The sequence below is a fragment of the Amphiura filiformis genome, chromosome 7 (assembly GCF_039555335.1).
Source record: "Amphiura filiformis chromosome 7, Afil_fr2py, whole genome shotgun sequence".
Taxonomy (NCBI): Eukaryota; Metazoa; Echinodermata; class Ophiuroidea; order Amphilepidida; family Amphiuridae; genus Amphiura; species Amphiura filiformis.
Window position 1 is genome coordinate 58,159,718 of NC_092634.1, and position 27,824 is coordinate 58,187,541.

General features: G+C 37.7%; 2 protein-coding genes across 2 annotated transcripts in view; one reads left to right on the top strand and one right to left on the bottom strand.

Moving 5' to 3' along the window:
* The window catches only part of LOC140157398 (dynein axonemal heavy chain 5-like), a 120,149-nt gene extending 105,707 nt beyond the window's left edge, over positions 1-14,442 (top strand). The window contains exons 66-73 of the mRNA XM_072180580.1: positions 730-860; positions 1,596-1,613; positions 5,223-5,340; positions 6,279-6,442; positions 7,118-7,234; positions 7,758-7,973; positions 10,142-10,303; positions 11,721-14,442. Of these exons, the coding sequence (XP_072036681.1) occupies positions 730-860; positions 1,596-1,613; positions 5,223-5,340; positions 6,279-6,442; positions 7,118-7,234; positions 7,758-7,973; positions 10,142-10,303; positions 11,721-12,047 (1,253 nt within the window). The 3' untranslated portion in view covers positions 12,048-14,442. The remainder of the gene's footprint in view (positions 1-729; positions 861-1,595; positions 1,614-5,222; positions 5,341-6,278; positions 6,443-7,117; positions 7,235-7,757; positions 7,974-10,141; positions 10,304-11,720) is intronic.
* A 3,010-nt stretch (positions 14,443-17,452) lies between these two features.
* LOC140157396 (LYR motif-containing protein 2-like) lies at positions 17,453-25,248 on the bottom strand. Its single transcript, XM_072180577.1, has 3 exons — positions 25,170-25,248; positions 22,056-22,196; positions 17,453-19,890 (listed from the first exon to the last, which is right to left on the bottom strand). The coding sequence occupies exons 1-3, from the start codon at positions 25,218-25,220 to the stop codon at positions 19,813-19,815; spliced, it is 270 nt and encodes an 89-aa protein (XP_072036678.1). The 5' UTR covers positions 25,221-25,248; the 3' UTR covers positions 17,453-19,812.
* Positions 25,249-27,824: the final 2,576 nt, after the last annotated feature.

Sequence of the window (27,824 nt, forward strand, 5' to 3'; positions counted from 1 at the left end):
CGTCAACATAGTCCCAACTTAAGCTCATGTAAATTTCGCAAAGGACACTTAGCATAGGTGCTGCTGCCTACTGCATGCTCCCCATTCTACAGGATGGTCCAAAAAGCACTTTACCCAACTTTTAATCATATCTTCAAAAATTTGCCCTGGAACTCTTAAAGTTGGGTGTCAGTCACAGAATTAGAGAAGGAGAACCGGGACTCCCTATACCGCCACGTACAATCACGCCGTCAGCTATGGGGAGAAAATTGAGGGTTTTCGGGTCCTTGCCGACGGTGCGCGGAGCCGAACGAAAACAATTCTGCATCTCATCTGAAGCGTCTTGGTACTTACTCACGTGCAGGTCGCATCTAGTGCGTCTCTCAAATGCGCCCGTCATCCATGTCGCGCTTGCATGACAACGAATGCCTCGAGCGCATTCAGAGGGAAACCGAATACTCCCAATTTTTGCTCCATGCCTGTATCACGATGGCGGTCGAGTCCTGGTTCTCTGGTTTTAATTCTGTGGTGTTAGTTAAAGCCCACATTAAAAGGCAGATGTTTGTGGCCTTAACTCAAAAAGTTTGCAAATGGCATTTATTTGTTTTTGCCTCTGAACTCTTTGACATATGTTTATGTTTGGTTGCTGATTAATGTAAGTCATAGGTTAACTCCACTATTTTTAATTGATATAAATGCATGTTTCCAAATATAAATATTAACCAAATCTATTTTTTTTTCTCACTACAGTTAAATACCGTTTACCCAATTCATTCTTCAGTAATTATGTGAGGATGAATTCTCTGCTGCAGTCATTGGAATCCATTCCTGTACACTCACTAGATGTCCCAGAGATGTGCAGTTTGCATACATCCACTGAGGTTAGTGATTCACGCATATTTGTTTAAACGGTTGCTTTGTGCTGAGAACCGATTGGGTGCTGATGGGACCAGACTAAGAAGCCTCTTTAGGTTTGCTTATCTTTATGGAAAGAAAATATCATGTGAACAATTTTACTGTCCGCTTTGAGTTAAGAGAAAGGAAAATATTGTTTTTCACAAGCTTGAAAATTTATGGGTCCACCATTTTTTGAAGTGGTGCAAGCCACAAACTGGGCCAAAATATGGACTGGTCACTTCAAAATAATTTGCCTGGGCAGCTTTAACAAGCCAGTCCACCCCTGCCAAAATGGTCTCTAGTGATACATTTCTTCTCACTGATTGAATATAAATTTAGAGAATGGTTGTCTATGTTTCAAATCCATTGTCAGATACAAATTTTAACATGTTTATACAAATATATCACTATTTTAGTAGACTTTAAAAGGTATTATATATATAAGTTGCTGTTTTTTATTTCATTTTATAAAATGGCTTTTCTGAAAAGTGCTGGTTAAGAAGAAGTCAGACAGCTCTTTTTGTTGGTGGGGTGATTTGGGGGCAGTATCAGGCTGACAATAAGTAATATTAATTGAGCATTAATTTCTTCAAGTGTAAAGATGTGTTTTGTACACATTACACATAGGTTGGGTATCTCTATCTTCCCATGTTTACCACACAATTTCATTTCTTTCATTTGTTCATTTTCCTTCTAATTTCATGCTTCTGTATTTAAAGGATGATGGTAGATTTATGGTAAGAAAATATTTGATATTATGTGTGGTGTAAACATGTGACAACCCTCTTCCAACAGTAGAATCTGTAACTGAAGACTGGATTAAAAAGACTAGTTTGCGTCTGATGTCACCTGTCAATCAAACTCAGAAGTATTTGTTTATGAGTTGTTGTGATATAATTGACAGTCCTGTACACAGTGATAAACTGAAAACTGAAAACAAACCGTTTCAAAAGTTAGGTCTTAGTTTTAGGAAACCTTCTTTCATGTCAACAATGCCTATAGAAATGTTGCTTTATGCCTTATAAAAGTACTGTCATTTTTCACCATTTTCTGTGATTCCTTTTTTCTGAAGAAGGCACCAGACAAATCAACCTTCCTTTTTTAAGTTTTTATGCACTATTCTTAAACACTTGAGAATGTTTCTGCAATTTTATTGGTTCTTACCCGGGTGATATGACACGATATCACACGGGTCAGCGCGTGTGCATCGACGCCGATCACGTACTCATAATTTGAACCAATCGGGCGCATAGCAACAACGGGACTGATCGATTTTAAGCCCTAGGTATAATTCCTTGCAAAATGTAGGATTTACTTTGATTAAAATTTGTAATACTTATCATATTTTTACTTGAATTGAAGTGTTTAAGAATGAGAATAAAGGTATTGTTTTTAGCCGCTGTCGTGCATCTATCGTCTCATATAACACAGTCGACACATTATTTTTGGCGTAAAACAACTCGGCTACTTAAAATAATGATGTCGCCCGTGTTATATGAGATGATAGATGCACTCCAGCGGCTAAAAACAATACCTTTATTCTCTAACTATTACTACAGGTTGTGGGGAGTTGATAGTCAGATGCAAACTAGTCTGCTTAATTCAGTCTCTGATTATAGATTTTTGTGTAGTTTTGTAACTGTGATATTGCTTTTAGTACATTTATGAGAAAAAATATCCTTTAATTCCAACTCAGTGTCTTAGGCTAAACAGGTATCCTTTAATTCCACACCAGTGTCTTAGGGTGTTTCCAGTAGGTGGCCTAAAAACCCTACGTGTGAAATGCTGCTTTATTATATAATATTTTTATTTTTGTTTTGTATTTTAATTTTGAGAGTCAGGATTTGTAGTAACATGAAAATTAGATATGGTTATATTATGAAAAGATTTTCACAGAATTTATTGATTTCATATTGCTTGTAAACAAAATGTATGAGAACGAAAAGATTCTTCAAATAAAAATACAAATGCTTTAAAATAGCTACCAAAAATAAAATATGCTGACTGCTGTAAAATATTTTTATAGCCTTGGCCAACCACTCACACACCCATACAAAATTATAATTATATGTTTATAAAGTTTTTTATTAAACTTGGGAGTGGATTCAATTCATAAGGTCAAAGTAACACATATTTTGACTACTTAGCTGCTGAAGCTTGGTTAATATTTGAAGGTCAAATTTATAGAGCATTCTGAATTTGTTGAAAGTCAAAGTAATCCCTGTTCTGAAAGCAAATTAATTTATTGCACAGAGGTATATCACAAACAAATTAATAGATTTTCCACGGTATTTCTTGATTATATAAAGTGTATATTTGTAGTATGTTTAACAGGTGATTGCTTAAATAATACGCATGTTCCAAATGTTTGTTTGCACAATCTTTCTGCTCAATAGCACAAAACATATCTAATGCACAGAATATAATACAATTGATTCTTTTTACTGCACATATATAACAAAGTAGACCACTAACACAGAAATTTGATATGCAGATGTGATTCTCTTCTATTCTAAGGATGCACACATATTTTACTTCAAAATTAAGAAAACAATGATAGGTCTCGGTCTTCAATGGGTAATTATGTAATTCTTCAGCACATGGTTCAATGTTGATTGACATTATACCAAAGTGTGGTGACTAATTGATAATTGTTAATAATCACTTGATCACAATCTGTTTACATATTATGGTCGATCCTTCATGTAATTTTTTTGTATAAGCTAATCCTAACCCTAACCATAATCCTAATCCTAACCCTAATCCTAAACTTGTGTATAATTACATGAAGGAATAACCCATATTATGATGGTAATATACATTAGCTGTTTAACATATGCTTAAGATTTGTGACTTGTAGTACATTTGTCATTAGTGATTAAATGCCACTAACTGTGTACCAGTATTTTGTGTTTTCTTCAGATCATGAACATTGCCTCATTTCAAATATATAGTTTTAGTTTTGGTTTTGGTTTTGGTCATGTGGTTTCCTATTGTCCTGCCTAACCACTTGAATCATAAGATATCGAACTCATTGTTTCTACCTTTTGTTTAAAACCGAACATTTGTGTCAGTCAGTTTCGGTTTTGGTTTCAGTTTCTTATAAGTGGTGTGGATCGTAAAATTATTTGATTTGAAGTTACCTACTCTAAGTATACAAAAGAAATGTTTAAATTTCGCAGTGCAATATTCACGAGCAGAGAAGTCGAACAAAGCAGTCTACATTTGAAAGCATTGATTTAGTTTGAAAGCATTGACTTGAGACTACTTAATTAGCCTAAGCTGATTTCACTGTGAAAATATATAGACCATCGAAATATTTCCACAGACATTACAATAGCCACTTGACAGATTATGACTTCATTGATATCAACACTATTATACACAACTCTATTTATGTGCATGTCGCATGACGGAAGATCAATATCATAGAAAGCTGGTTTAAACTAACTTTTATTCAATTTATTTATTGGAGAATAGAGAGAGAGAGAGAGATAGAAGAGATCGCCAGGGAAAGAGGGTATGTGTGTGTGTGAGGGGGGGAGGGGGAAAGGGTAAGGGAGAAAGAGAAACAGAGGGGAGAGAGCATTGGAAGTGGGAAGGAAAGGAGGGGGAGAGGGGGGCTCAAGAGTGGAGTGGAATAATAGGGAAGAGTCGATATGGAGTGTGGGGAGGGTGAGGGAGGAGGTTATATATAGGTGGCGGAGGGAACATAGGTAAGAGGTATGGGTTGTGCTTTCCGGGAATAATCTAATTCATAATCAAATCATCTACATCATCATGCATCGTATATATTTCAGACAAATAAACAAAACACCCCCCACCCCTCAATATATGCACATGATTTCTACATGTAGGCCTAGGTCTCGTATATATCCAACGATGTCTATGCATAACTTATCAAACGAATCTCGAACTCGGGTGTAATTTTATGGTGTCATGGAAGTGTGCCATCTACGGCAAAAAGTCGCCAGCGTTGATAGATATCGATAATGAAAATGTGAGCACAATAGGCTATTATATACGTATGGTTATAGGCCATTATACTTTTGATTATATATACCCTCTTGTGTCCTCCCAGCACAATAGTGTTATGATTGCATACCAGTTCATCTCCACATTTTAATCCCTTGATTTTTGGTTTCTGAACAATAGAGAAACCAAAACTATATATTTGAAATGAGGGAGTGTAGATTCCAAACTTGTTGTTGAAAAGGGTGAAATTAACAGCTTTTTTACCATGACTCGAGAAAGAGAGAACTGGTTCACCGGAACCAGGGCTTACTTTAAACCTACCAGGACTCACTTTTTCTGATAATATGTTTGTTTATTTGTTTATGTTGCAGACTAATCTAGGAGATGACCAGTATGTATATACCAGACTCAATCTGCTATTGGATACTATGCCTACCTCTGCAACACTAAGCCATGTGCTGCAGCCTAGACCTGCTACACCATTCACAGGTTTGTGGGAAAGCACTGTAACTTTGCAGGCTTTGATTATTAACTCTTTGGGAATCCAGGCCTGTAGCCGCTCTCTTGTGGAGAATGCTAAAATATGCCCAGAAACGACAAACATTGGGCTGTTCCATTTAAATCCACACTACCCCTTTAGGAAATATTTTCCACAGGGGGAGTATGAATTTCAAATGGAATGAATACATTAGCAGCTTCATTTGAAACTAACCCTCCCTGAGTGGAAGATTCAGGTTGAACATTTCTTAGAGGATGTATGGAATTCAAATGGAGCTGCTTAATGTGCTCGTTCCATTTGAAACTCATACTCCCCCTGTCAAAGGGATATTTCCAAAATATTCCATAGGTGTAGTGTGGATTTTTAATGTGAATAGCCTATTCAGACAAAATCACATAGGGTTCTAAACATAGCCAGAAAAGTCCAGTCTCAAGTTGAAAGAGTCCACTTCAGCGGCGTAGCCAGGATTTCGGAACCGGAAGGGCACAACTTGTAAATGTACCGACGGAAATATTTTTTACCAACGGATGTTTAGAATTGTAGACCCAAATTTTTTTTCGATAGTTTGAAAAAGTGAAGAGCAAAAAAAAAAATAAAATAAAAAAATTATAAGCACTATGAACCTAAAGCCAATGAACAATTTAACTTTTTTTTTTACAATGTTGGCCTTTTTTTCTTTTAAGCACTGTAAAAAATAGTCAATTTGTTCACCCAATTTGTTTTTCACCAAAGCCTTCCGTCTACCGGCCTTACATGAACCGACAGCCATCATGAGCGAGGGGGCACCGGCCCACTGGCTACGCCACTGGTCCACTTTGTATATGAAACCAATCTTTGTTCTTAGGGAAAAAAAGAGCTATTAATATTGTGTTGGTCCATATTATTAAAACATGCTTTGAGGGTTTTGTTTTTCTGTTTCCTTCAACAGGCCCTTCAGTAGCTAGCGTTACTGGTACAGCCATGTATCCTAACATTGCAGCTATGGGAGTGTATGCCAGCGCCAGCTTATCTATTGTCAAGAGTCGCAAGGACACAGAGATCTGGGAAATATGTCATCAGTGTACAGGCAAAGTACCTAAAGGGTGGAATAGGGTGAGTCTTATTTATATCAGGTCAATCTCTTCTTTAAGCTAAATTAGCTAAAGTAAAGTAACATACTTTCTCAGTTATATTAAGCCTACTAGTACTACAGTTTCTGCCAAAGAAGAACAGCACTTTTTTACATTTTGAAAGCGTGCACAGCGTAAACACAGAAGTTCTGATTGGCTGATTCAATCATCTGACAATCATAACAACAGACAATTACGATCAAAACGTTGGTCGGCACAAACAAAGCTCTGCGTATGTCGCTCATAAACAGGGCACCCTCGTCAATCTGAATAAAGGACTGCTGTTCTTCTCTGAAACTGAGTGTAATAACCTAGCCTACTTTAAGGACAGACTTCCCCCAAAAAAAGACACACTCACATGTCCCACCGCCTTTCCGATGACACCAAACTCGACATTTTTGTCCTTAGATTGGTCATTTTTGTTATTAAACATGTCCCTGGAATACGTTATAATGTAGTCATTGGAAGAATAATACAGGGTGTGTATATGTATGTATAAAGTCCATATAGTGTAACATAGTAATATGTTACTTCCGAGGACAAAAGGAGTGGAGGTCCTCGATAAACTGGTGTACTTCAAGTTTACACATACAAAATGGCAGTTTGTTGAAATAATCACTGCTTTAATCTGATAATGTTTGTTTTCTTTCCTTATCAGGAGTATGTAGCAGACCGAGTGAAGAAGACAGGGGGTGACACTCCCTTTAATCGGTTCATCCTGAGAGAGATAGACTGCATGCTGAAACTCTTAGCTGAAATCAGACATGCTCTGCAGGTAACTATAATAATTGTATAACTATAACACTCTGTGCTTGCCATGTATCTTCAACATGATAAGTCCAAAGTTTTAAGATATTTTCTCTAAATAGCAAGAGCTATCTCAAGAACCACTGAACCAATACTGGGCTTGTTTGTACTCATTTTAATTTTAATGTATTTTTCATGCTGATTCCAAATGTGACATGATCTGATCCATGGTGGGGGCAAAGGTGGCAAATTTAAAATTGAAATAAAGGCAAAAATATAGGTAAAAAACAAGAAAATACAAGAAAATAGACATCACAAAACTTCATAACTTTAGAACCAAGTATGTCAGACCTATTATTTTCAAGACATTCATTGAATGGTTATTATACAGCTTTATATATGAGTAGAATAATATCTCGGTGAAGTTTTGACACTTGGCTAACTCTTTGTAGAATTACATGAAGGGTCAGTCAATATGGCTGCTTTGTAAGTTTTAGGTGATATGATATCCTCATCCTCCCATTCCTTCATGTTACATGCTTCATTTGCAGAAACTCAAGTCACTGACAGAGAAACCCACAGAAGTCTTTGGTGACCAAATGTCAGAAAAGTTGATATCAGTGGCTGATGACTTGTACCATCATCGTATCCCAGAATACTGGTGTGAGCTTGCAGGAGACTCGGCACCACCAATCAACTGGCAACTTGGTCAATGGCTCACTGATTTGTCATTACGGTGTCAACATCTTGAGAGAATCATCATACAGGTAAATGTTTTGATAAACAGAGATTTTAAACAGTTCTCTCAACAAATATTGTGACTTACTTGATATTTCATCCCACATCCGTGGGATTTCATCAGAAGTGAGTAGGAGCGGTAAACACATGTGACCCACGGGGTAACCCGGGGTCACATGACGTGATGATCGGCTTGTAGGCGCTGGGTAGCACATGTCTCCCTTTGTCCTGGTTGAGATCGGGGTCCAAGGGGGCTATATAGTAGGCTTCCTTGATGCCTCTTTGAAGCCATCGCGAGTCTGAGTCCAAAACTTTGACATTATCCGAACTGAATTCATGCCCCTCTGAGTTCAAGTGTGCCCCCACAGGGGAAGATGGCCTTTTGTGTTCTGTGAGTCGCTTTCGCAAGGGTCTTTCGGTTTCACCCACATACTGGGAGGAACAGTTGTTACAAAAGATGCCGTAGATTACACAAGAACAGTCGCATTTCTTGGGTTTGTCCTTCGGAGCTACCAGCATGCTTCTGATAGTGTTGGTGGGTTTAACATGTAAATGTTTTGTAACTTTGGCAGCAAATAAAACATTTGACAGTCTGTTTAGTATATTAGATAGTTAATAAGCTTGTTTGCTTCAAATTCATCTCTGCAAATTAAAATTCTATCTGCAATTGTTTTCCTTTTCAATTACACTCTAAAATGGCCTAGGAAAACAGTACAGAAACGGTCAAATATGCAAAATTTCCTGCTCGCATGATTTATGTAGATAATTTAACGCGGCTGTGTACTCTAGCCATTGTTTCTTTCTCAAAATTGAGTTTTTATGATATGTTTGTACCTTGTTATGTTTTTTATAAATACAAGGAATGAAAATCCAGATTTGTAAACTCCAACTGCAATATTTTAAGGATTTTATTTCACTATTCCACTCGTGTTTGAAATTGAAAAGGAAAGAAAATCTTTGTTGTACCAGCAAGGTACACAAGCGCGCAACAACTCATCGCGTTGCGTATCGCGCAATTTGTTAACGCACAAATACGCGACGCTTATCTGCATGCGCGGCGCATCTTATGGAAACAGCACGGAAGCACGGATTTCACAAAAACCTAGCGGTCAAATGGCTCCGTTTTAGCTGATAAAATGTGGGTTTTTCAAGTTCTTTCCCCGATTTAAATATCAAGTTATGAATGGATTTCGCTCAAACTTCTCAAGGGGCTGTGGATTTACCCAATGTTCACGTAATATAAGTTACAAAAAGCGAAAACTGTCGCATTCTCCTGTGAGATTCGATGAAAGTGCAAAATGTGACCACTTTAAACTTCAACGGCCATTATTTCAATGTTCATTTTCTCGGTAAAATGACGATTTAGGTACACGATAAACTCAATAAATACAGCATCTATAGGTAAGCAAATATGATCATCGTAAAAAGCATGATCGACTCAAGAAACGGTTTTCTCATTTTTTATATGTTGGTCTATTTCCGATTTTGGGCATCATTTTGTGCAAATAGGCGTTTTGAATTTTTAAAAGTTCATTTTGATGCCTTATATGGTCAATATCTCAAAAATAAGGCCAATATCAAAAAATAAAAAACCGCTTTTGGAATGGAGCCTTAAGATTGAGCTAAAAACAAAATAAAATATTTTAGAAAGAGTGTTTTTTTGTTATGATGTACCTAACAAATATTGCCAAAAACTCACTTTTTTGTGATTTTCTTCATAATTGTTGTTTTTACCCCAAATCTGTATTTATATTAAGATTTATTGATGTCTTGCCTTCATATAAAATGTATACTTGTATATGTTTTATGCTGAATAATTACAAAGTTATTGCACTTTTACTACATGCATGTCTGAGAGTACACAGCCACCTTAAATGTTTGGAAATTGGGAAACCCAAAACATTTGGCATGTGCAAAGGGGGGAGGAGGCAAAGATTGTTTGGCAAGCCAGGAGGGGGGAAGCAATTATTGGCACAATGTTTGGAAATTTTATCCCACTGTGGCTCATAATTATTGCACAGCCCCTAAGCACACACACTCTAGACATACTACAGGTTATTGTACCAACACAGCCAGGATCAGCGCCCCTAGTTTGATACCACTGAACAATAGCAGTAAGTTGTTTACTAGCTAGCTTGTGTATTAATATTAACTTATTATGAGCTCACTACCTTTTTGTATGAATTGTTGATTGTAGGGTAAAGATCGCTTCCCAGCCTACTGGTTAGGTGCATTCTTCCATCCACGAAGCTTACTTGCCCTGCTGAGACAAGACATGATTAGAGCTCATGGACAAAGCAGTAATCAAGTCGAACCCATGACCTTCCAGACAGAGATTACAGCCAGGGATAAGGACCATGTAAGTGTTATCAACTACAATTCGCTGTCATAGTGCACATTAGAATATGACCGTTGCTAGTTCAACTGGATCACGCTTTCACCACTGATCGAAATGATCACAACACAAAGCCTATGGCATATCAAAATTCGGAACAGGTGTATGAGCGCAGGCTTGGAGCAGTAACCAATGGTTACTAACGTGCACTACGACAGCGAATAAATTGCGGAGTTGGAAAACTTTTTGTGATAAAAACTCGAAAGGGTAGTAATGCTTTCGCAAATTGCATTCTTGCCATGCTAATAATACACCAAAGTTACATTGCTTTAATTATTCACCTCATTTATTTCAATCTTAGCAAAATTGTTTGCAATAAAATCTTGGCGGGTGGTGATGTATTTGCAAATAATTGCATTCATTAACGAACCACGAAAGGCTGCTAGTAGATGGAATAACTAAGGTTGTCTGAACTGTGGACATTGCAGATATCAACATAGTTATATTTTGGGTTTGGTAAAAACGTTTAAGGGGTACTACACCTCTGCCCAATTTTGTGCCTATTTTGGCATTTTTCTCAAAAATTATAGTGCATTGGTGACAAGTAAGATATGTATATTATAGGGGCATGGACTACAACTACTGCACTGGAAATTTTATTTCAGCACAGACAACAGTTGTGGAGTTACAGTCAAAAATGAGGGAAAACCAATATTTGATCAATAAATCAATAACTTCTTGCCTTGAGTTGCTGAATTTTCAGTGCAGTAGTTGTAGTCTTTGCCCCTATAATATACATACCTTACCTGTCACCAGTGCGCATATTTTTTGAGAAAAATGCAAAAATTTGCACAAAATTGACCAGGGGTGTAGTACCCCCTTAAATAACATTAAATGTTGGGTTCTATACAGGTCATGAAAACATGTTTTAAATGTTTTGTATGATACACACGATAACAGCATTTTAAAAATTTTTGTAAAATATTTTGCAGTAAGTTTTCAAGAAACGTTTTTAAATGTTTTGAAAATGTTTTATACCCTTATATTACCTGACATTTAAAGGAGGATTTTGTGATCCTAGCATCCTCTTTTTATAACATTTTTCAGTAGATATCCACAAAAAAGCTTTTTCCCAAAAATTGAGTTGATTCCTATTTTGCGTTTGCTAGTTATGCATGATTATGTGTATTACACTGCTCCATAGGCTACTGTTGTAATTTCGTTCTGGTGCACCAGAACGAAATTCAAATTTGACGATATTTTTGCTAAACAAATTAATCTGCAAGAAATTTTTGGGGGAGATGAGTCTCGATTCCCTTGACTGTTCAAAAATCCTGTATTTAGCAGTCTTTTCTTACTTTTCAAAATGTCTATAGTGCAGATTTGTGTCCTGAATGTTTAATAATAAAGTATCGTATTCTTTCCATTATGACATGTACAGGTACGTGACCCACCTCAAGAAGGCATGTTCATCTATGGCATCTACATCTGGGGATGTACATGGGAGAAAACTACTGGTGAACTCCAAGATATTCCTCCGCGACACGGCCCTACACCCCTCCCCATCGTGCATGTTATCTGCATGCCGTACAGCGAGAAGTATCCATTTGTAGAAGGTCAGAGACAGGCGGAACTCTTCATGTGTCCCGTGTACCCAACCAGGGTTAACGCACAGGAACCAATATTTATGATGGACGTGAAACACGACAATGTATCAGCTACTAAGTTTGCTTTACGTGGACTAGCAGCCACAATACGTCCTTACTGAGAGGTGAAATCAGGGGTGTACTAGTAGCCCCTGGGCTGGGGGGTACTCAAGTTGGGTTACGGTAGCTTTGTGCCGCTAAGAAAATGAAAGTGGGCTGTCAATATATCAATTTTGATATGAAATTGAATTTATCGGTGAAGCTAGGGTTATCAAATATCATGTGAGACGAAATCGAGCGTGATATTGCAAGACCGATCGATTTATATATCATGAGAAAAATCCATCCAATTTTATCATTATTATGTTTTCAGAATTAATAGCCTTCATATGCAAATGTGGGTACTGTCCGAGTGGTGAATTAATTGGACAGCTAAGTTTTGTAAAAAAGTATAGGATGCAAGATTCTCAAAACATAATAATTCAAGAAATTGGACCCATCAATATACCAGAAGTCAAAATTTTCAGCCAAATTTAACACAAATTATCTTAGTTTACACCTTTCCAGAATGTTGGCTACAGTGAGGCAAAACTATTTTCCCGACACGTCCCTGTAAGGTCATTTGTACCCCCCGGGCTAGTAGCGGGTAGCCAATCATCCTGCTCATCATAGTGGAGTTGTAGCAAAATTGCTACCAGCCAAGCAGACATGAAGTATTGCAATACTAGCTCAACAGCAAATTGATGAGGAGTATTTTGGGGAAAAAAAAGATAATATTAATAATGATGTATATGTACATTGTAATATGTGAGTAGCACCCCACAAGGTGAGGGGTCCCTCCTTGCTTGTATTTTTTACCATTCCGTCCAAAACACAATTCCGTCCATCATATTACAATACCGTCCATTGTATTATTTTTACCATTCTGTCCAAAACACAATTCCGTCCATCATATTACAATACCGTCCATTGTATTATTTTTACCATTCCGTCCAAAACACAATTACGTCCATCATATCTTACAATTCCGTCCATTTGAATAATACTATCTATGTAGATATTTGTGAATTTTTAATTTGTGTACATAAGCAATAATAGAATTATTATTTATCTTATGGATTCTTTGCAATAATTACTGCAGGGTATATGTAAATTCAAATTAATACATCACAAACATAAAGTCCCCACTTAACTTGAGTGGTCCTAATTATGAGTGGTCATAATTAAAAGCACTATAAAATTAGAATTTTGTTAGCTGTATTTTGATACAGCACATCAGGCCACCATACCCTATCACCCTACCAAGTTTATTGTAAAATTGAAGCTGCAGAGTGGGTTAATGATTTTGCTTTACCTCCGTGAATCTCAGGGGGTAAAATTGCCGCAAAAAGTGGAAATGTACGTAATTTGGGGGTTTGGCTCATAAGTATAAATATTTGGGGGGAGGGAGGGGAAATGCCCCTTGCGCATGCTCCCCCTTGCGCCGCCACTGCACACAACGCAGGTTGTTTCAAGGCCAAAAATTGTGGCTGGTGCTCAACACGGGGGGGGGGTGCTTGTATTTCAAGTTGTAAATCACCCACATACCTTCTCTAAGCAGAATTTTTACTGTTAAATGTCCTGATAAACACACCTAAAACCGTTGGTAGCAACAAATTAAGAGGCTTGAAGAACTTCCTACAAAGAAGCACACATTTTGTGAAGTTTTTAAGTACAATTTCACCCAGAATTTTTCCTTCATTTCATCTGATTTTTGTCTGCATCTTGGTGCTGAGTTTAGCTACCCTTTTCGAGTAATATCTGTGCGATCAAGGTACCACCTTTTCCCCATCTTTGCTGCTTTTGATACCTCAAGCGAGATACTCACGAATTGTGCCCAGCCATGAAAAAAAGACTTCTTTTTACTTTTACATGGGTGATGTATAACTCCTAGGAGCTCAAATAAGTGGTGACCTTTTTTGTGATGTGTTTATTCAAGATCAGAGTGAGAGAAAAGAAAACATGCTTGTATATTTTGCTGTGTACTTCTACATCAGTTACCAAATATTAAAAATATAAGGAGTTAAAGAAGTAATATTTTTTTGTGCATGTTCAATATATTCCCATACGATTTATGACTAAGGGGTGAAATCAGAACTAGACCGGCGGTTGACTGCCGGTTCCGTCCGGTTGCTATTGTTCTAAACAATGCCAACCGGACGGAATCGGACGGAACTGCCGGTCGAGTTTTGATTTCATCCATAATGAAATGACTCCTTTAGTATTTGTCGCAATTGTGTTAATGAGAATAAATACTTTCCCAATAATTGGGAACCATTCAAGTTCAAAATAAGTCTGAAATGTGTCTTGCTTTGAAAATGTTGGTTAATAATTGCCATGTACATAACAATGGGGGGAGGGACTTGACATTGACATTTTGAAAAATTGCTCCAATTGTTATCAAAACGGTCTCAAATTGTTCCTCTCAGCATACTATTCCATAATAGGATAGGTTTTACATAATTATGTAGGAAGTTTGCTTCCCAAGGTTGCACAGGCAAATAGGTCCAGACAATAAAGCTCCATATCAAATGTTACATAGACCTATTGACTGACCAATTTTTGTGTGTAACCTTGGGAAGCAAACTTCCTATATATGTGAAACCTAGCTTATTATGAATTATTATGATGAGCGGAAGAATTTGAGACCATTTTGACAACAATTGGAGCAAGTTTTCAAATTTGACCCCTGTAGAGGTCAAACCTTGACCTTTTTGTGTACATCACAGATAGGTCAAACTATACTTTTTCTGGATCCTTGTGACCAGGGGAACATGTTGGCATGGTTTATAACTCAATTTGAACAACTTTGAATTTTTTCCTGTATAAAGTTCGATGACCTCTATGGCAGCCATATTGGACAAAATATTTTTGGCCCTCCCCCTAGAATTGTTCACCAGACTGAATACTACATCTCAGCCAAATTTCACACATTTCACCAAACTTTAACAATGGTTTCACCATTCTGCAGCACTATTTTAGATACCCTATTCATGTTTATTCCCTATTTACACTTTGATCTTGAAAATAACCCTTTTTAGGTAAATTTTGGTTCACAGATGATACCCGCCAATGGTCGTCCCCGGGAGAACAATGGTCACAAAAATGATGTACACACTATGTAACTTTGCACTGAAAATCACAAGAATTAAAGAACATTATTTTCATTGTTGCAGCAAATATTTTTGGTAGTTACTGTCTGCTTTAACTCTCTCCACGTGGGTGTCGACTGCAGATGACATAAAAATGTCAGAATTGTACATTTCCAAGACCATATGTGACATGATCAAGGGGAATGAGTCGGATGTTGCTAATATTGTTTTTGAGATATTGGCAAAAACAGTATTCAAATTCTTTTGTTTTATATTGTTTTCAGCCATTGGTAAATTGCTCATAACTTGGTAACCAGATGTCCGATTTTGGTGGGGTTTGCATCAAAATGTAGCATTTGTAAACTGTCAGAAAATGATGTAAAACATTGCCGACATGTGTCTCATTCCCCTTGATTGTGTCACATATTTGGAATCGGCATGAAAAATAATGCATTTCTGCTGAATGCCTTGCATCTATTCTCTAGCATTCTTAGCTTGCATGGTTACAAAGTTGACTCTTACCAATTTATATATATATATATCCCTATTTCCTCCCTTTATCTCAATTGCGCTATTCCAGTTGAAATCCATCCACCCCTTTTGGAAGACATTACCTTAACCCTAACCGCCTAAGGGCTTTTTGGCGACGTGAAGGGAAAGAATAAAGAGAGAAAAGAAGGAAATAAGTTGTTTGCTCTGGGTGGGATTCGAACCCGAGACACTGTGCATGCCAAGCACTGGGTCGGCAACACTTTGCCACAGGTCTTGGGCCTCTGGCCAGCGAAACCGTGCCTATATCTCGCTTAGGGCGATTGCGTCATCACACCACGTGGGATGCATGCACGAACAGCTCATATATCAAGTAGTATTTTGTAGTATTCAGGAGGGTTAGGGTTAAGGAAGCCTATACTGAGTTTCGATAGTGGTAACCTAACCCTAACCGCCTAAGGGCTTTTTGGCGACGGGAAGGGAAAGGAAAGAATAAAGAGAGAAAAGAAGGAAAGAAGTTGTTTGCTCTGGGTCGGATTCGAACCCGAGACCTCTCGCATGCCAGGCACTGGGTCGGCGACACTTTGCCACGGTCTTGGGCTTCGCTGGCCAGCTGAAACCGCGCCTATATATCACTTAGGGCGATTGCGCCATCACGCCACGTGGGATGCATGCACGAACAGCTCATATATCAAGTAGTATTTTGTAGTATTCAGCCTTTTTTTTTTCAGGAGGGTTAGGGTTAAGGAAGCCTATACTGAGTTTCGATAGTGGTAACTCTAACCCTAACCGCCTAAGGGCTTTTTAGCGACGGGAAGGAAAGGAAAGAATAAAGAGAGAAAAGAAGGAAAGAAGTTGTTTGCTCTGGGTCGGATTCGAACCCGAGACCCCTCGCATGCCAAGCACTCGGTCGGCGACACTTTGCCACGGGTCTTGGGCTTCGCTGGCCAGCGAAACCGTGCCTATATATCACTTAGGGCGATTGCGTCATCACACCACGTGGGATGCATGCACGAACAGCTCATATATCAAGTAGTATTTTGTAGTATTCAGGAGGGTTAGGGTTAATCTTCCATACAGGGAGAGTATGAATTTCAAATGGGTTTACCTGAATGGATGAGTCCATTTGAAATCTACACCACCTGTGTGGGAGATTAAGATCATGTCTTCTATCTAGGTGTATGGATCATCTGTAATAGTCCAATGTAAATGAAGTCAGCTGATCTGCTTATCAGGCACAAAACATGGGGACATTGTATGACTGGGAGTATACAAACCGTTATGAATTCAGCAGACAGCCGAATCCGGATTCAGATTTTGGTAAATTCATATTACGCATGCATTATTTTGAATTACAGAACACGGGATCAATGCTTTACCTATAGAGGGCAGCATATCATTTTTTTAATGGTTATCATTGTAGACCATACTGCGATGCACCGTTAGCTAACCCTGTATGTCGCCCTCTTTTGATTACTTATAAATGCTGTTATCAACTGATCTCCGTTAAAAAATCGATATGCTGCCCTATATTATGTAACACGTTGATCCCGTGTTCTCCAATTCAAAAATAATCCATGTGTAACATGAATTCATAACGAAAAGTTCTATCCAAACTATGGGAACCAACAGAGATGCTACTTTCAGGTTTGAACCTGAATTCAGGTTTTTTGTGTTTTTATTTATTTTTAGCCAGTTTTGGAGCTTTTTCATGTTTTTCTCACCAGTTTCAGGTTTTTTGAGTGAAACTGAGTGGCATCTCTGAACCAATGACTTCTCATTTTTGGCAGAATTTTAAACTCAGTGAGAGCTGAACAAAGCCACGGACACTTACAATATATTGAAATACAAACAAACTAATAAAGAACAGTTAACAGTATAACACTACAACTTTCAAATAAATGGTGTGAAATTTCTGGACCCGCAACTTTTATTTCACCCTCCCTTATTTAATAGGGAGGGTGTTAAGTCGGTAGAATACAGCACTCGTAAAATATTATCTATATCACATTGTTATAATTTTTGCATGGTTATTGTACAGTGTACACCTCTGCCGATATTAGTTGTTATCCCTTGACATGCAGGCTCTCCATGGCACTAGACCGTGGCATGTTGATCAAGTTTTGAAATTATGAAGACCATTCTGAAGTGGGTTATTTCCCATATAAAGGGATAAACAGATCACCTTAAAATTCAATCAAAATACAGATTGTCATTCTAGTAAACCTTGCAATGGCATTATGGCATATGTGAAAGCAATCTGATAAAGACAAATCATGTGGGTAGAAAATGAAGGGTAGGTGGAAAGGGGTTGAATGGTATATTCCAGTTGATGGAAGATATGATCTTAATCTTCCATGCAGGGTGTGTAGATTTCAAATGGAATCACCCATTCAGGTAATCCCATTTGAAATTCACAAAGGCCATGTCTTCCATAGAGGTGTATGCATTTTAACTGGAATAGCCTAACTGCTATACCAAATGATCAACAAACAAATATTTTTATTGCCCCCCACCCACTTTCGAGGGGGAAAAAACCAAAATTACGTAAATTTCCACTTTTTGTGGCAATTATGCGCAAAATTTGTTGATTTTCCCCCCAAAAAAATCACTTTGCCCCCCATTGCCCGACTGAAAAAAATTCCACTGACGATGGAAAACATTACAAATAACACATTTTTTTAAATGTTAACCCCACACTGTATTTCAGAGAAGAACAGCAGTCCCTTGCTCAGATTGACGTGAGCACCCTGTTAATGAGCGACATACGCAGAGCTTTGTGTTCCCTTCAAGAGCGCCAAATAAATTTCTCTCTTTTTCGTTCCTTCTTTCCTTTCTGATAGCTAAAAACCACTTATAACGTTATGGTTAATGGCTATACCCAGTGTGGACTGGTCTTGTTCATAATTTTGGTTTCCATATTTGACAGCCTCAATTGTGTGAGAATGAAATTTTGTATTACATTTTGATAAATAAATTTCATTGTAATTATTCCTACTGTGGAAACACAAAATCTGTCCACACAAAATTCCTGATAACACAAAATGCTTTTCAAGTCCCAAGCATATAATATTATTATTTTATACATAAAAAAAGATCTGATAACACAAGATCCTGTTAACAAAAACTAAGAGCCGAGGCTCTTACAATTTTTGTGTTAACAAGGTTCCACTGTATTTCATACATTCATTGTAATATTCCCATGTTCTTATGCTTTTGATGAATAAAACTGAATTACACTGAAAATAAAATAAAAACTAGAGAAATCATACTGAGTGAAATTGAGTTGTTAAAACCATGCAAATACCAGAGTGGGAGGGGCAAAACCAGCATTATTTGGAAAACATTTTCTTTTCTTTTGTAAAATCAAATCACCAGATATTAACAACCCAAAAAGTTCCTTTTGCAAACCACAGAAGATTGTTTGGGGGATATATGGTCAAAACACTGTCGCATATCAAAGATTCTTATTTAATGTTCCTCGTGCTCAACACGTATGTATTATAGTTGTACTTAACAAAGTGACATTATAGAAAATAGGCTGAATACATAAGTTTCATGTCATTTTTTGTGGCAGCATATTTTGATGTCAGTAGAAACACACTCATAGTCCAATCTATGAACTTTACTAGATAACTAGCACCAGGATCCAAAACAACCTCATCTATCAGGACACAGTTCTGTCATCTCAACATGTTTGTACATTCATGAATGACCTTCGAATGTCTTGGGTACAAAAACTCATGTGGTCACCTTTGGAGCTATGGTTGTTGATGGAGGTCAACGAACTGTGAAATGTGTGGCTCATTCTGTCGGTCTGACATCCAGGCTATTTCTAGTCTCGGGCCCAAACTGAATGTGGCTCACGGTTTGTTATGAAATACAGAAACTGGCTGTGAAGGAGGCTACATTGCGATGTTGTTCACTCCAAATTGGGAGTGAAATTCAATTCTGGAAAATCCAACACTCTGCCATTGAATTTAATTTTAAGTTTGTCAGTATAACTTAACGGTAAATCAAGTAAGTAACTTCCACTCTGCAGACTTAGAAACTTGTTTGATTCCACTGACTATTTGCAATCGAAATGTACACAACACCAATGACAGCAATCATCAACAACAAATCGAATCGTGGACTTTTTTTCACTCGACCGTTAGTCCCATCATCAACTGGACATGACGTGGCACTGACCCACAGAATACTGTTCTCCTTGTGTTAGCTTTGTCCTCCAAGCTCTTTGCTGTCAGATGGTAGTGCTACGTACATATCAGCTGGCTAACTGGAGAGTACCCTCTAGTTTTCTTAGAGTTTGTTTGCCTTGTGTCAGCATCATCTTGATTGCCATCTGCAAAAGTTAACAACAATGTATGTAACTTAGACCCTGTATACACTACATCTATAAAAGTAATCGCAATTGACTTCAACAGTGGATTATCATATATCAATTAGAGGCAGTAAATTGAAGTCATCAAAATTTGGCCATAGGCGCCGCCATCAGGCAGGTTTTAGTTGAGAATAACGCCATGTTGGATTTCGCAGTGTGCTTGGGGCAGATTTGAATCAGTGTGTTTACGTGGTTGCATCGCCGGCGTACAGACAAATCGCGTGTACGTGTGTGTACATCTGAGACGAATATACCCCGCGGAATCAGGTTATCATGCGCAATTTGAATCTTTCACTGCGAAATCCAACATGGCGTTACTCTCAACTTGAGACGAGACACACTATAGAAGACCAGCAGATGACAGTGATGGACCATACACACACATAAGAATATGCCATTTTGTTTAATTCTTTCATAAAACTTACCTATATACCGTAAAGGTTCGTCGACGCCAGATGACCCTGGGGGGTTGGGGTACTTGGATTATTTTTTCGACAGGGATGTGCGGCTCAAGCTTCCAAACCTTTACCCATTTCCCTTGAAAAATGCCCTCCTGTAAAATTCCCACCAGCAAATAAGGGCACTGAACCTTAATTCTTGTTGGGATTTCAGAGGAGGGAGCTCTCTAGTTGCACATGAAATTTACCCTAAGGCAAAGACGCCCAAGTACGCCATTAGGCGAATCTTTACGGTATCTTTTTTAGTGTGCAAGGGGACTCTGAAATTTGCATGTGTTATGAAAATCTACAGGCGGAAATAAAAATACATTGTCGCAAAATCAGAAACACACAACATTTTGGTCCAAAAATGGTCACAATTACTGGTTCACATGTTCAACAGTACAGGAAGACCACCAACAGCGTCAAGGTCACCTTTTCAATTTCCAGACCCTGTAATGGCTGCCAACAGTGCTGGCATCAATGATTTTTTGTATAATATGAATTAATCAATTTGGTATACTGATTTGAGTATAAATTATACACATATCCAGGCCGGGCAAAATGGTTCACTTTTTGTGACATAAATGTGCACTATCTAAAATATGCACCATGAAATTCCTGTCTATCAGATGTGCACCAGGCACATAATGAAACTTGTTGTTAGTCATCCTTGCTGTTCAACAACCTGATAATTTTGGATAAATTCTGAAATATACATTTTGTCAATTGGACTTTGCTTTCTCATTTGACACCCTGTTTGTGAAAATCGAACAAGAATTGACCAAGATATGCGCCTCAAACCGTCAAACCCAAAAATCAAAAGTTGCAATTTCAACGATTTTCAATGGGAATGTGTATCATTGTATTGCACACAAGCACCACAGGCCAATCAATATTATAAAGCACACAATGTAACAGGCACAATTGAATTGTTAAAATTGCAACTTTTGATTTTGGGGTTTGACGGTTTGGAGGCGCATTTCACAAACAGGGTGTCAATTGAGAAAACGAAGTCCTATTAACAACATATTTCAGAATAATCCAAAATTATCAGGTTGTTGAACACAGCAAGGATGACTATATCTGACAAGTTTCTTTTTGTGCCTGGTGTAGGGGAGACCGGGGCGTGTCCGCCCTATTTTTTTCAATCTTGCCTAGAGATCTTTTAATTGCATAATATGGTGGGCAAAACGTTCACCTTCCAAATAAATATAAGAATGAAAACCGTCTCTGCAAGGTCTTGAGATTATTACAATATTACTAATTCTAAAAAAGTAAACTTCCTTGCCTCAGAAATGTTTTTTTGATGATAATTTCTGTGGCGAGATGTGTCGGATTGTCTTGTTTTTTTTGGGTACTTTAAGCTATGACGTTTGCCAGCTAATTATATCATCATTGTACTTTTCCAGCAGTCACAAGATCAGAAACATGGGTGGACTTGCCCCGGTCTCCCCTACTCTTCTTTGGTCCTAATTGTGACAATATAATTTCTGGATTATTTGATATCATAGTGTTACACCCAGCATTATTCTGAATCCATACTTATTGAAGTCTAATCTCATTGCATCTCATATGCTACTGCTAGCCCAATGAACTTTTGGTGAAATCAAATTTCTGCCCACACCCCTTCCCCACTAATTTATCTCTTCAATGAAAAAAGGGCACATCATAGGTGATTTATCTCACCTCATCTGTGTGATGTTTATTACGTTTGAATTCATCTCTTGCCCATCGATGAAGCTCTTCTCTGTCCTTGGCATCTGGGACTTTGCGTAGAGTTCTCTGGATATCACGATAAAGAGCTAAAACTTGTTGTCTAAGTAGAAACTATTGGAAAGAAAAGGACAAATATGTAATGAGAAAAATAGTATCTATTATGTGATACCAAAACCTCATCAACAATGACAAATATCGGGGGGATGAAGCTGTCGATCCGGTTACGGAACTTTAAATAAAACGCTCTAAAAAGGCTTCTAAGCAGAAAACAGTACGGAAATTTTGCTCGCTGCACTTGCTACATATATCTATAATTAAACGGGCATTTCGTGATCCACAGCCTCATCCCCCCACTTTTCTCAAAAATAGTTGAGATTTTTATATCACTGGAAACCTCTGGCTACATAATGTTTATGTACAAAATATTTCTTGCAGATTAATTCGTTTTGCAAAGATATCGTGAAATTTGAATTTCGTTCTGGTGCACCAGAACGAAATTACAACGCATTGTCTATGGAGCAGTGTAATACACATAATCATGCATAACTTGCAAACGCAAAATCGGAATCAACTGAAATTTTGGGAATAGGCTTTTTTCGTGGATATGTACTGAAAAATGTCATAAAAAGAGGATGCTAGGATCACGAAATACTCCTTTAAAGACAGAGATAAAAACAATTTATCACGTCTGATGTCACTGTCAATTACGATCCTTGATTGGTTTACAGAGGTTAATCAGCGCAGAAAGGAAGACCGATCTATCTGGTGCTGATCGGAGAAAAGGAATAGCAGCAAATGGCGAAAAATTACGTTACTTTTACAAGGCAAAAAGCAGCTTTTCTAGGCATTGTGGACATGGTGCCTTCGGTTAAGAAAGTTTCCTACTATAAAGACCTAACTTTTGAGATGGTTTGCATGTTGGAAGGTGCAAAATTAACAATACGGTGCCCGCTTATAAATCTGCGTTCAGCAAGTCATCATCACGACACTTGTAAACAAACCGTGTTCGAGTTTGATTGACATCAGACGCGATAAATTGTCTTTATCTTTGTCTTTCATTATAGACCATTAAAGGTCCCGGTTACTCATCTCCTCCGTGAACTAGAATGGGAAAACCTGGCTACAAGACGCCAAAAAGCTCGTCTCACCATCATCTTCAAAGAATTCAACTCATTGGCACCATCAAATATTACCAACTGCAAGTTCACACCTAAAGACCAAATTGGCAGATCAACCAGAAATAATCACCCAAATAATCTCAAGAGAATCAATGTCAACAAAGACTGTTATAAACATGCACTCTACCCATACACCATTCCGGAATGGAACCTCTTACCCGCTGACGTGAATACAACAGAAAACCTGAAGTATTTCAGATCTCAATTTGACAATATTGACCTCAAGAACTCTCTAGGAAGGCTCACTTTAATTAGTCAGCTGCATGCATGACAACGCTGCATGTTTAGATAGCCACACCAGGCGTTTTCGTGCAGGATAAGCATTCTGAAGGTTCTGAAGGTAAAGGTTTGCAAATTGCGATCTCAAAAATTTGACATGTGCAAAGCGGAAAGGGGGGGGGCAAAGATTTTTTGGCAGAGGCAGGGCACAGTGTCAACACCCTGTATTATAAATATTTTTTTCATACAGCTCCATACTTCGTTGGTGAGCGTATTCAATTCTATTGAAATCAATATTCTATTATTGACACAGATAAAGAAAGTTTACACATGATTGAATATTCTATACAAGCACCTGGATCTTAACTGAATGGGCTAAACTTGTTCCTTTTAACCTATAATTGTAATTCTCAAAATTAAATTTATCACAATTTTTACGGCGATTTAAAAATCTTAACGGATAAAATGCAGTAAAATATATACACAAGAAACAGCAGTCGCCGCTAATTAGTGTATTGCATTTCAAGTTAGTGTACTGGAAACAAAACCTGGGTTTTACCTGAAAACAAATCGAATTTTCTTGTAATAGCAACAATCAACATCATATGGGGTACTAGAGCATGCGCAAATCGTAATGTATAGAAACTCTGTGGTATCTCATATGATAGTCATATGGTGTAAATGGTATGCTTAGCCTTAGCCTGAGTCGCTCGGCCTCAATCTCGAACAAAATTGCCATGCGTAGCTGTTGAAAAACGAGAGCATATGAAAAAGTAGTCTCTTTTGCTCAAATAAAAGGGGTCCCACAGTTAAGCAATGGGAGAAAATTGTCTTTTTTCACTTTCAACTTCAATTATTATAAAGGGAAAGTCAAAATTATTTTTTGGCTCACTCTTAATTGTCTCATGTCCCTGATTTTCAAGGAAATCTGATAAAAGACCTCATCGTACAGGAGCACTAAACACCGCGAGGTATTCCTTAAATCTCACTTGATTTACGGCAAAATACACTGACATGCACCCGTGTCATTAAAGTAGCGTGCTATAGACGGCCCTCACTTGATAATAGTCAGTCTGATTGACTTGGCTCAAACGGGATTTCCTAGAAATACTTTGCCAGATTCTACTCTCTAAAAAGGAATCTGATAAAATTGGTTACAAAATCCCGGTACAAAATGCTGACGTACCGTAGGAAAAACCATATTACCCTCTTCCATACAGCCCTGCTTATAGTGTGTGGTGTGGTAATGTATGCATTGTGCATTGACCTCGAACGCCTCTGTACACACAGCTTGCACACACTGGAGTTGAGTACAATTTATTTAAAGAGACTTTCGTAGGAAAACTTTTCCATATGATTTGCGGTACGGTACTATCACAGCAATTTTTGACACAAAGATAGGGATGATGGTGATGTGCGGGGGCAGTTTTGGCAGACCGAGAGGGGAGGGGCAAGCGATTTTTGGCGACCCGTTTCCGTTTGAAATTCCCCCCCCCCCCGTGCTCATAATTCATGAATTATTGCACAACCCGGTTAGGTAAGCTTACATTTTTACATTCAATGCGGGTGATCGCATCAAAATTCTTGTTAAATTGCACTTCAATTCAGGTAAAGACTTTTGCATGGTTTTTCATTTTATATAGCACTAAACAAGACGAGTTCGTGCTGTTTGTGGCCTTTAACTTACATGCTTGAGGCTCATAGCCTGTGTGCAAAATCTGGATGTGGGGGCTGCCATTTTTATTAGTAATAAATCGATATCTGATATCAACAGAATCGATTATCGGTCTGGTATCGTGATGAGGCGACCCACATCTATCTCGGCTGGAAATAAGTTCGGCCTGTGTATTTTTTTTTAAAGTTCAACCTGTGTGGGCGGCAACTGCCGGGGGCAACTGGTTGCTAGGTAGATATTATTATAAAATTCTTATTTTCCTTTACAGCAACAAAAAAGGTGAAAAAGGTTGCAATTCCATCCAAAAAAAAATACAAGCTTGTGAATTATGAACAGAATGGTCACACATGATATGCTAGCCCATAGTTCATTGGTATAGTGGTATTGACGGTACATGTTAGGGCCGGGGGTACAATTTTCAAATACGTTTTGTGCATAGGGCACCTATTATATCACGTGTTGACTCTTCGGTTTGACTCCCTAAAACCGACTGGAAGATAATAAGGCTGTGCAATAATTATGAGCCCCACCCCGAACATATCACATGCACAAACGGCTCGCCAAAATCCGCCCCCCCCCTGTCTTGGCCTGCCAAAATTCTTTTGCCCCCCGCCTTTGCACATGCCAAATTTGTGGAAATGATCCCCAGCAAACACAAAACGTTTTAAATAAGTTATATTTTGGGTTTTGGTTTAGGTAAAAACGTTTTAATAAGATTAAAATGTCGGGTTATATAAAGGTCATGAAATCGTTTTTGTATGGAAACACACTACACAACAATATTTTTAAAATGTTTTCGAAATGTCATTGTAAACTATTTTGGCAAACATTTTTGGCCAAATACTTTGTCAACACTTAAATAACATTATGATAAAATATTTGCACCCAGCAAACAGGGTGTGTCTTGAAGTATAGTGAATCCAGCACCTTTTGGAGAAAGAATAAGTTTATGGTACAACAAATTTTGCCATTTTGAAGCTTAACTGTTGAAATATGGTGCAAAAGTGGAATAAATTCGCTAGAAGCGCACAAAAATGTGCACTTTTGGGGCTAAAATGGCCAAATATGAGGTTAATTTGGTCAAAAACCCACATACATGCGTCAACATTGGGGGATGCTTGTATGGACCCTCCCGCCTGGCAAAATATTGGGGGAGATCCCCCCCCCCCCCACCACCCCAATCCGGATCTACATGTACGCCTATGGCTCCAAAAACACACATATTGTTAAAAATGTCTTCAAAAATAATATCATAAAAATACCCCTTGGGCAATGTTTTTGACTCCTTCAGAGGAAAAATTCACAATTGAAAGGGTCAAAAAAATTTGAAAATACCCCTTCAGCAAAATGCTTAAAGAAAACCCTGCCAGCAAACACAGAAATGTTCTTAAAATGTTTTTTACAAAACGTTTTAATAACATTTAAATGTCGGGAAAACATTTTTAAAAGGTTATTGTAAATATTTTGGGCAAACATTTTTTGCAAAATATTTTTTCAACCCCAAAATAACATTCTGTTTAGAATGATTTGTAAAATGTTTTTGGAATGTTATTAAAACGTTTTTATACCCTTTATATAACCCAACATTTAAATGTGTTTGCTGTGCAGTAAATTACCAACAAATGTTATTTAATGTTATGAAAACGTTTTATACCATTAATGTACCCTTTAGGCTATATAACCCGACATTTAAACGTTTTCTGACAACCTTTTATAACCTTTTGCGAATGATGTCGAAAACGTTTTGTGTTTGCTGGGTCCCAATATACAAACCTTAAATGGTCTGGATACATGTTGCGAGCAGGAAAATTTGTATGTTTAATCGTTTCCGTACTGTTTTCCTATAAAGCCTTTTTAGAGTGTTTTATGAATGTGTCAAAAATCACGTGCCCCCCCCCCCCTCTCTCGGGTTACCAAAAGTTGATTTCCTCCCTTTTGCCCCCAATTTTACCTTCCCACCAGGGCTCATTAGGGGGCTGGTATAGGCTTTGGAAGGGGGGTCCCAAATTTACAAAAAAGTTGGTGTCAATAAAATTGCTACCCCCTATTTTAGCAACAGAAATTATATTACCCCCCCCCCCCCACCGATACACCTTAGTAACCTTACCCCTAAACAGGAAAAAATTGAAATCAGTCTTTTTAAAATAGGCCTACCTGACTCCCTAAATTTTGGTCATACAAATTTTATCAATCAATCAATCAATCAATCTTTATTTCATTCAAAATACAACAATACAATAACAGCAAAACAACACATTTGAATGAGGAGATGCTCAGAAGGCCAAAAAGGCCTGAACAAGCACCCCTTAACCTTAGCCTAAGTTTCTTAATTTGTCTAATAAAATACAATTACATACATACAAACACCCCCCCACCCTCTTTCATACATTCATGTAGAACGAACTAAGCAGGAAAAAAAATGATGAATAAAGAACATGCAGAATATAAATTAGGATTTCATAACATTTGCTCACGTACGTATATCGCACAAGAAAGCTGACATTTTGTGAATATAGTATAAATGCTAAGAGATCAGTTAATTTTAATCGATTTTTTGTTTTAAAAGGAGAAAAATAAAAATAAGTAAATCCAAACTAAGAGGTATTAAGTGTACATTTCTATAAGGTTTGTTTTAATTTGGGATCTAAAGAGTTTTACTGATGTATA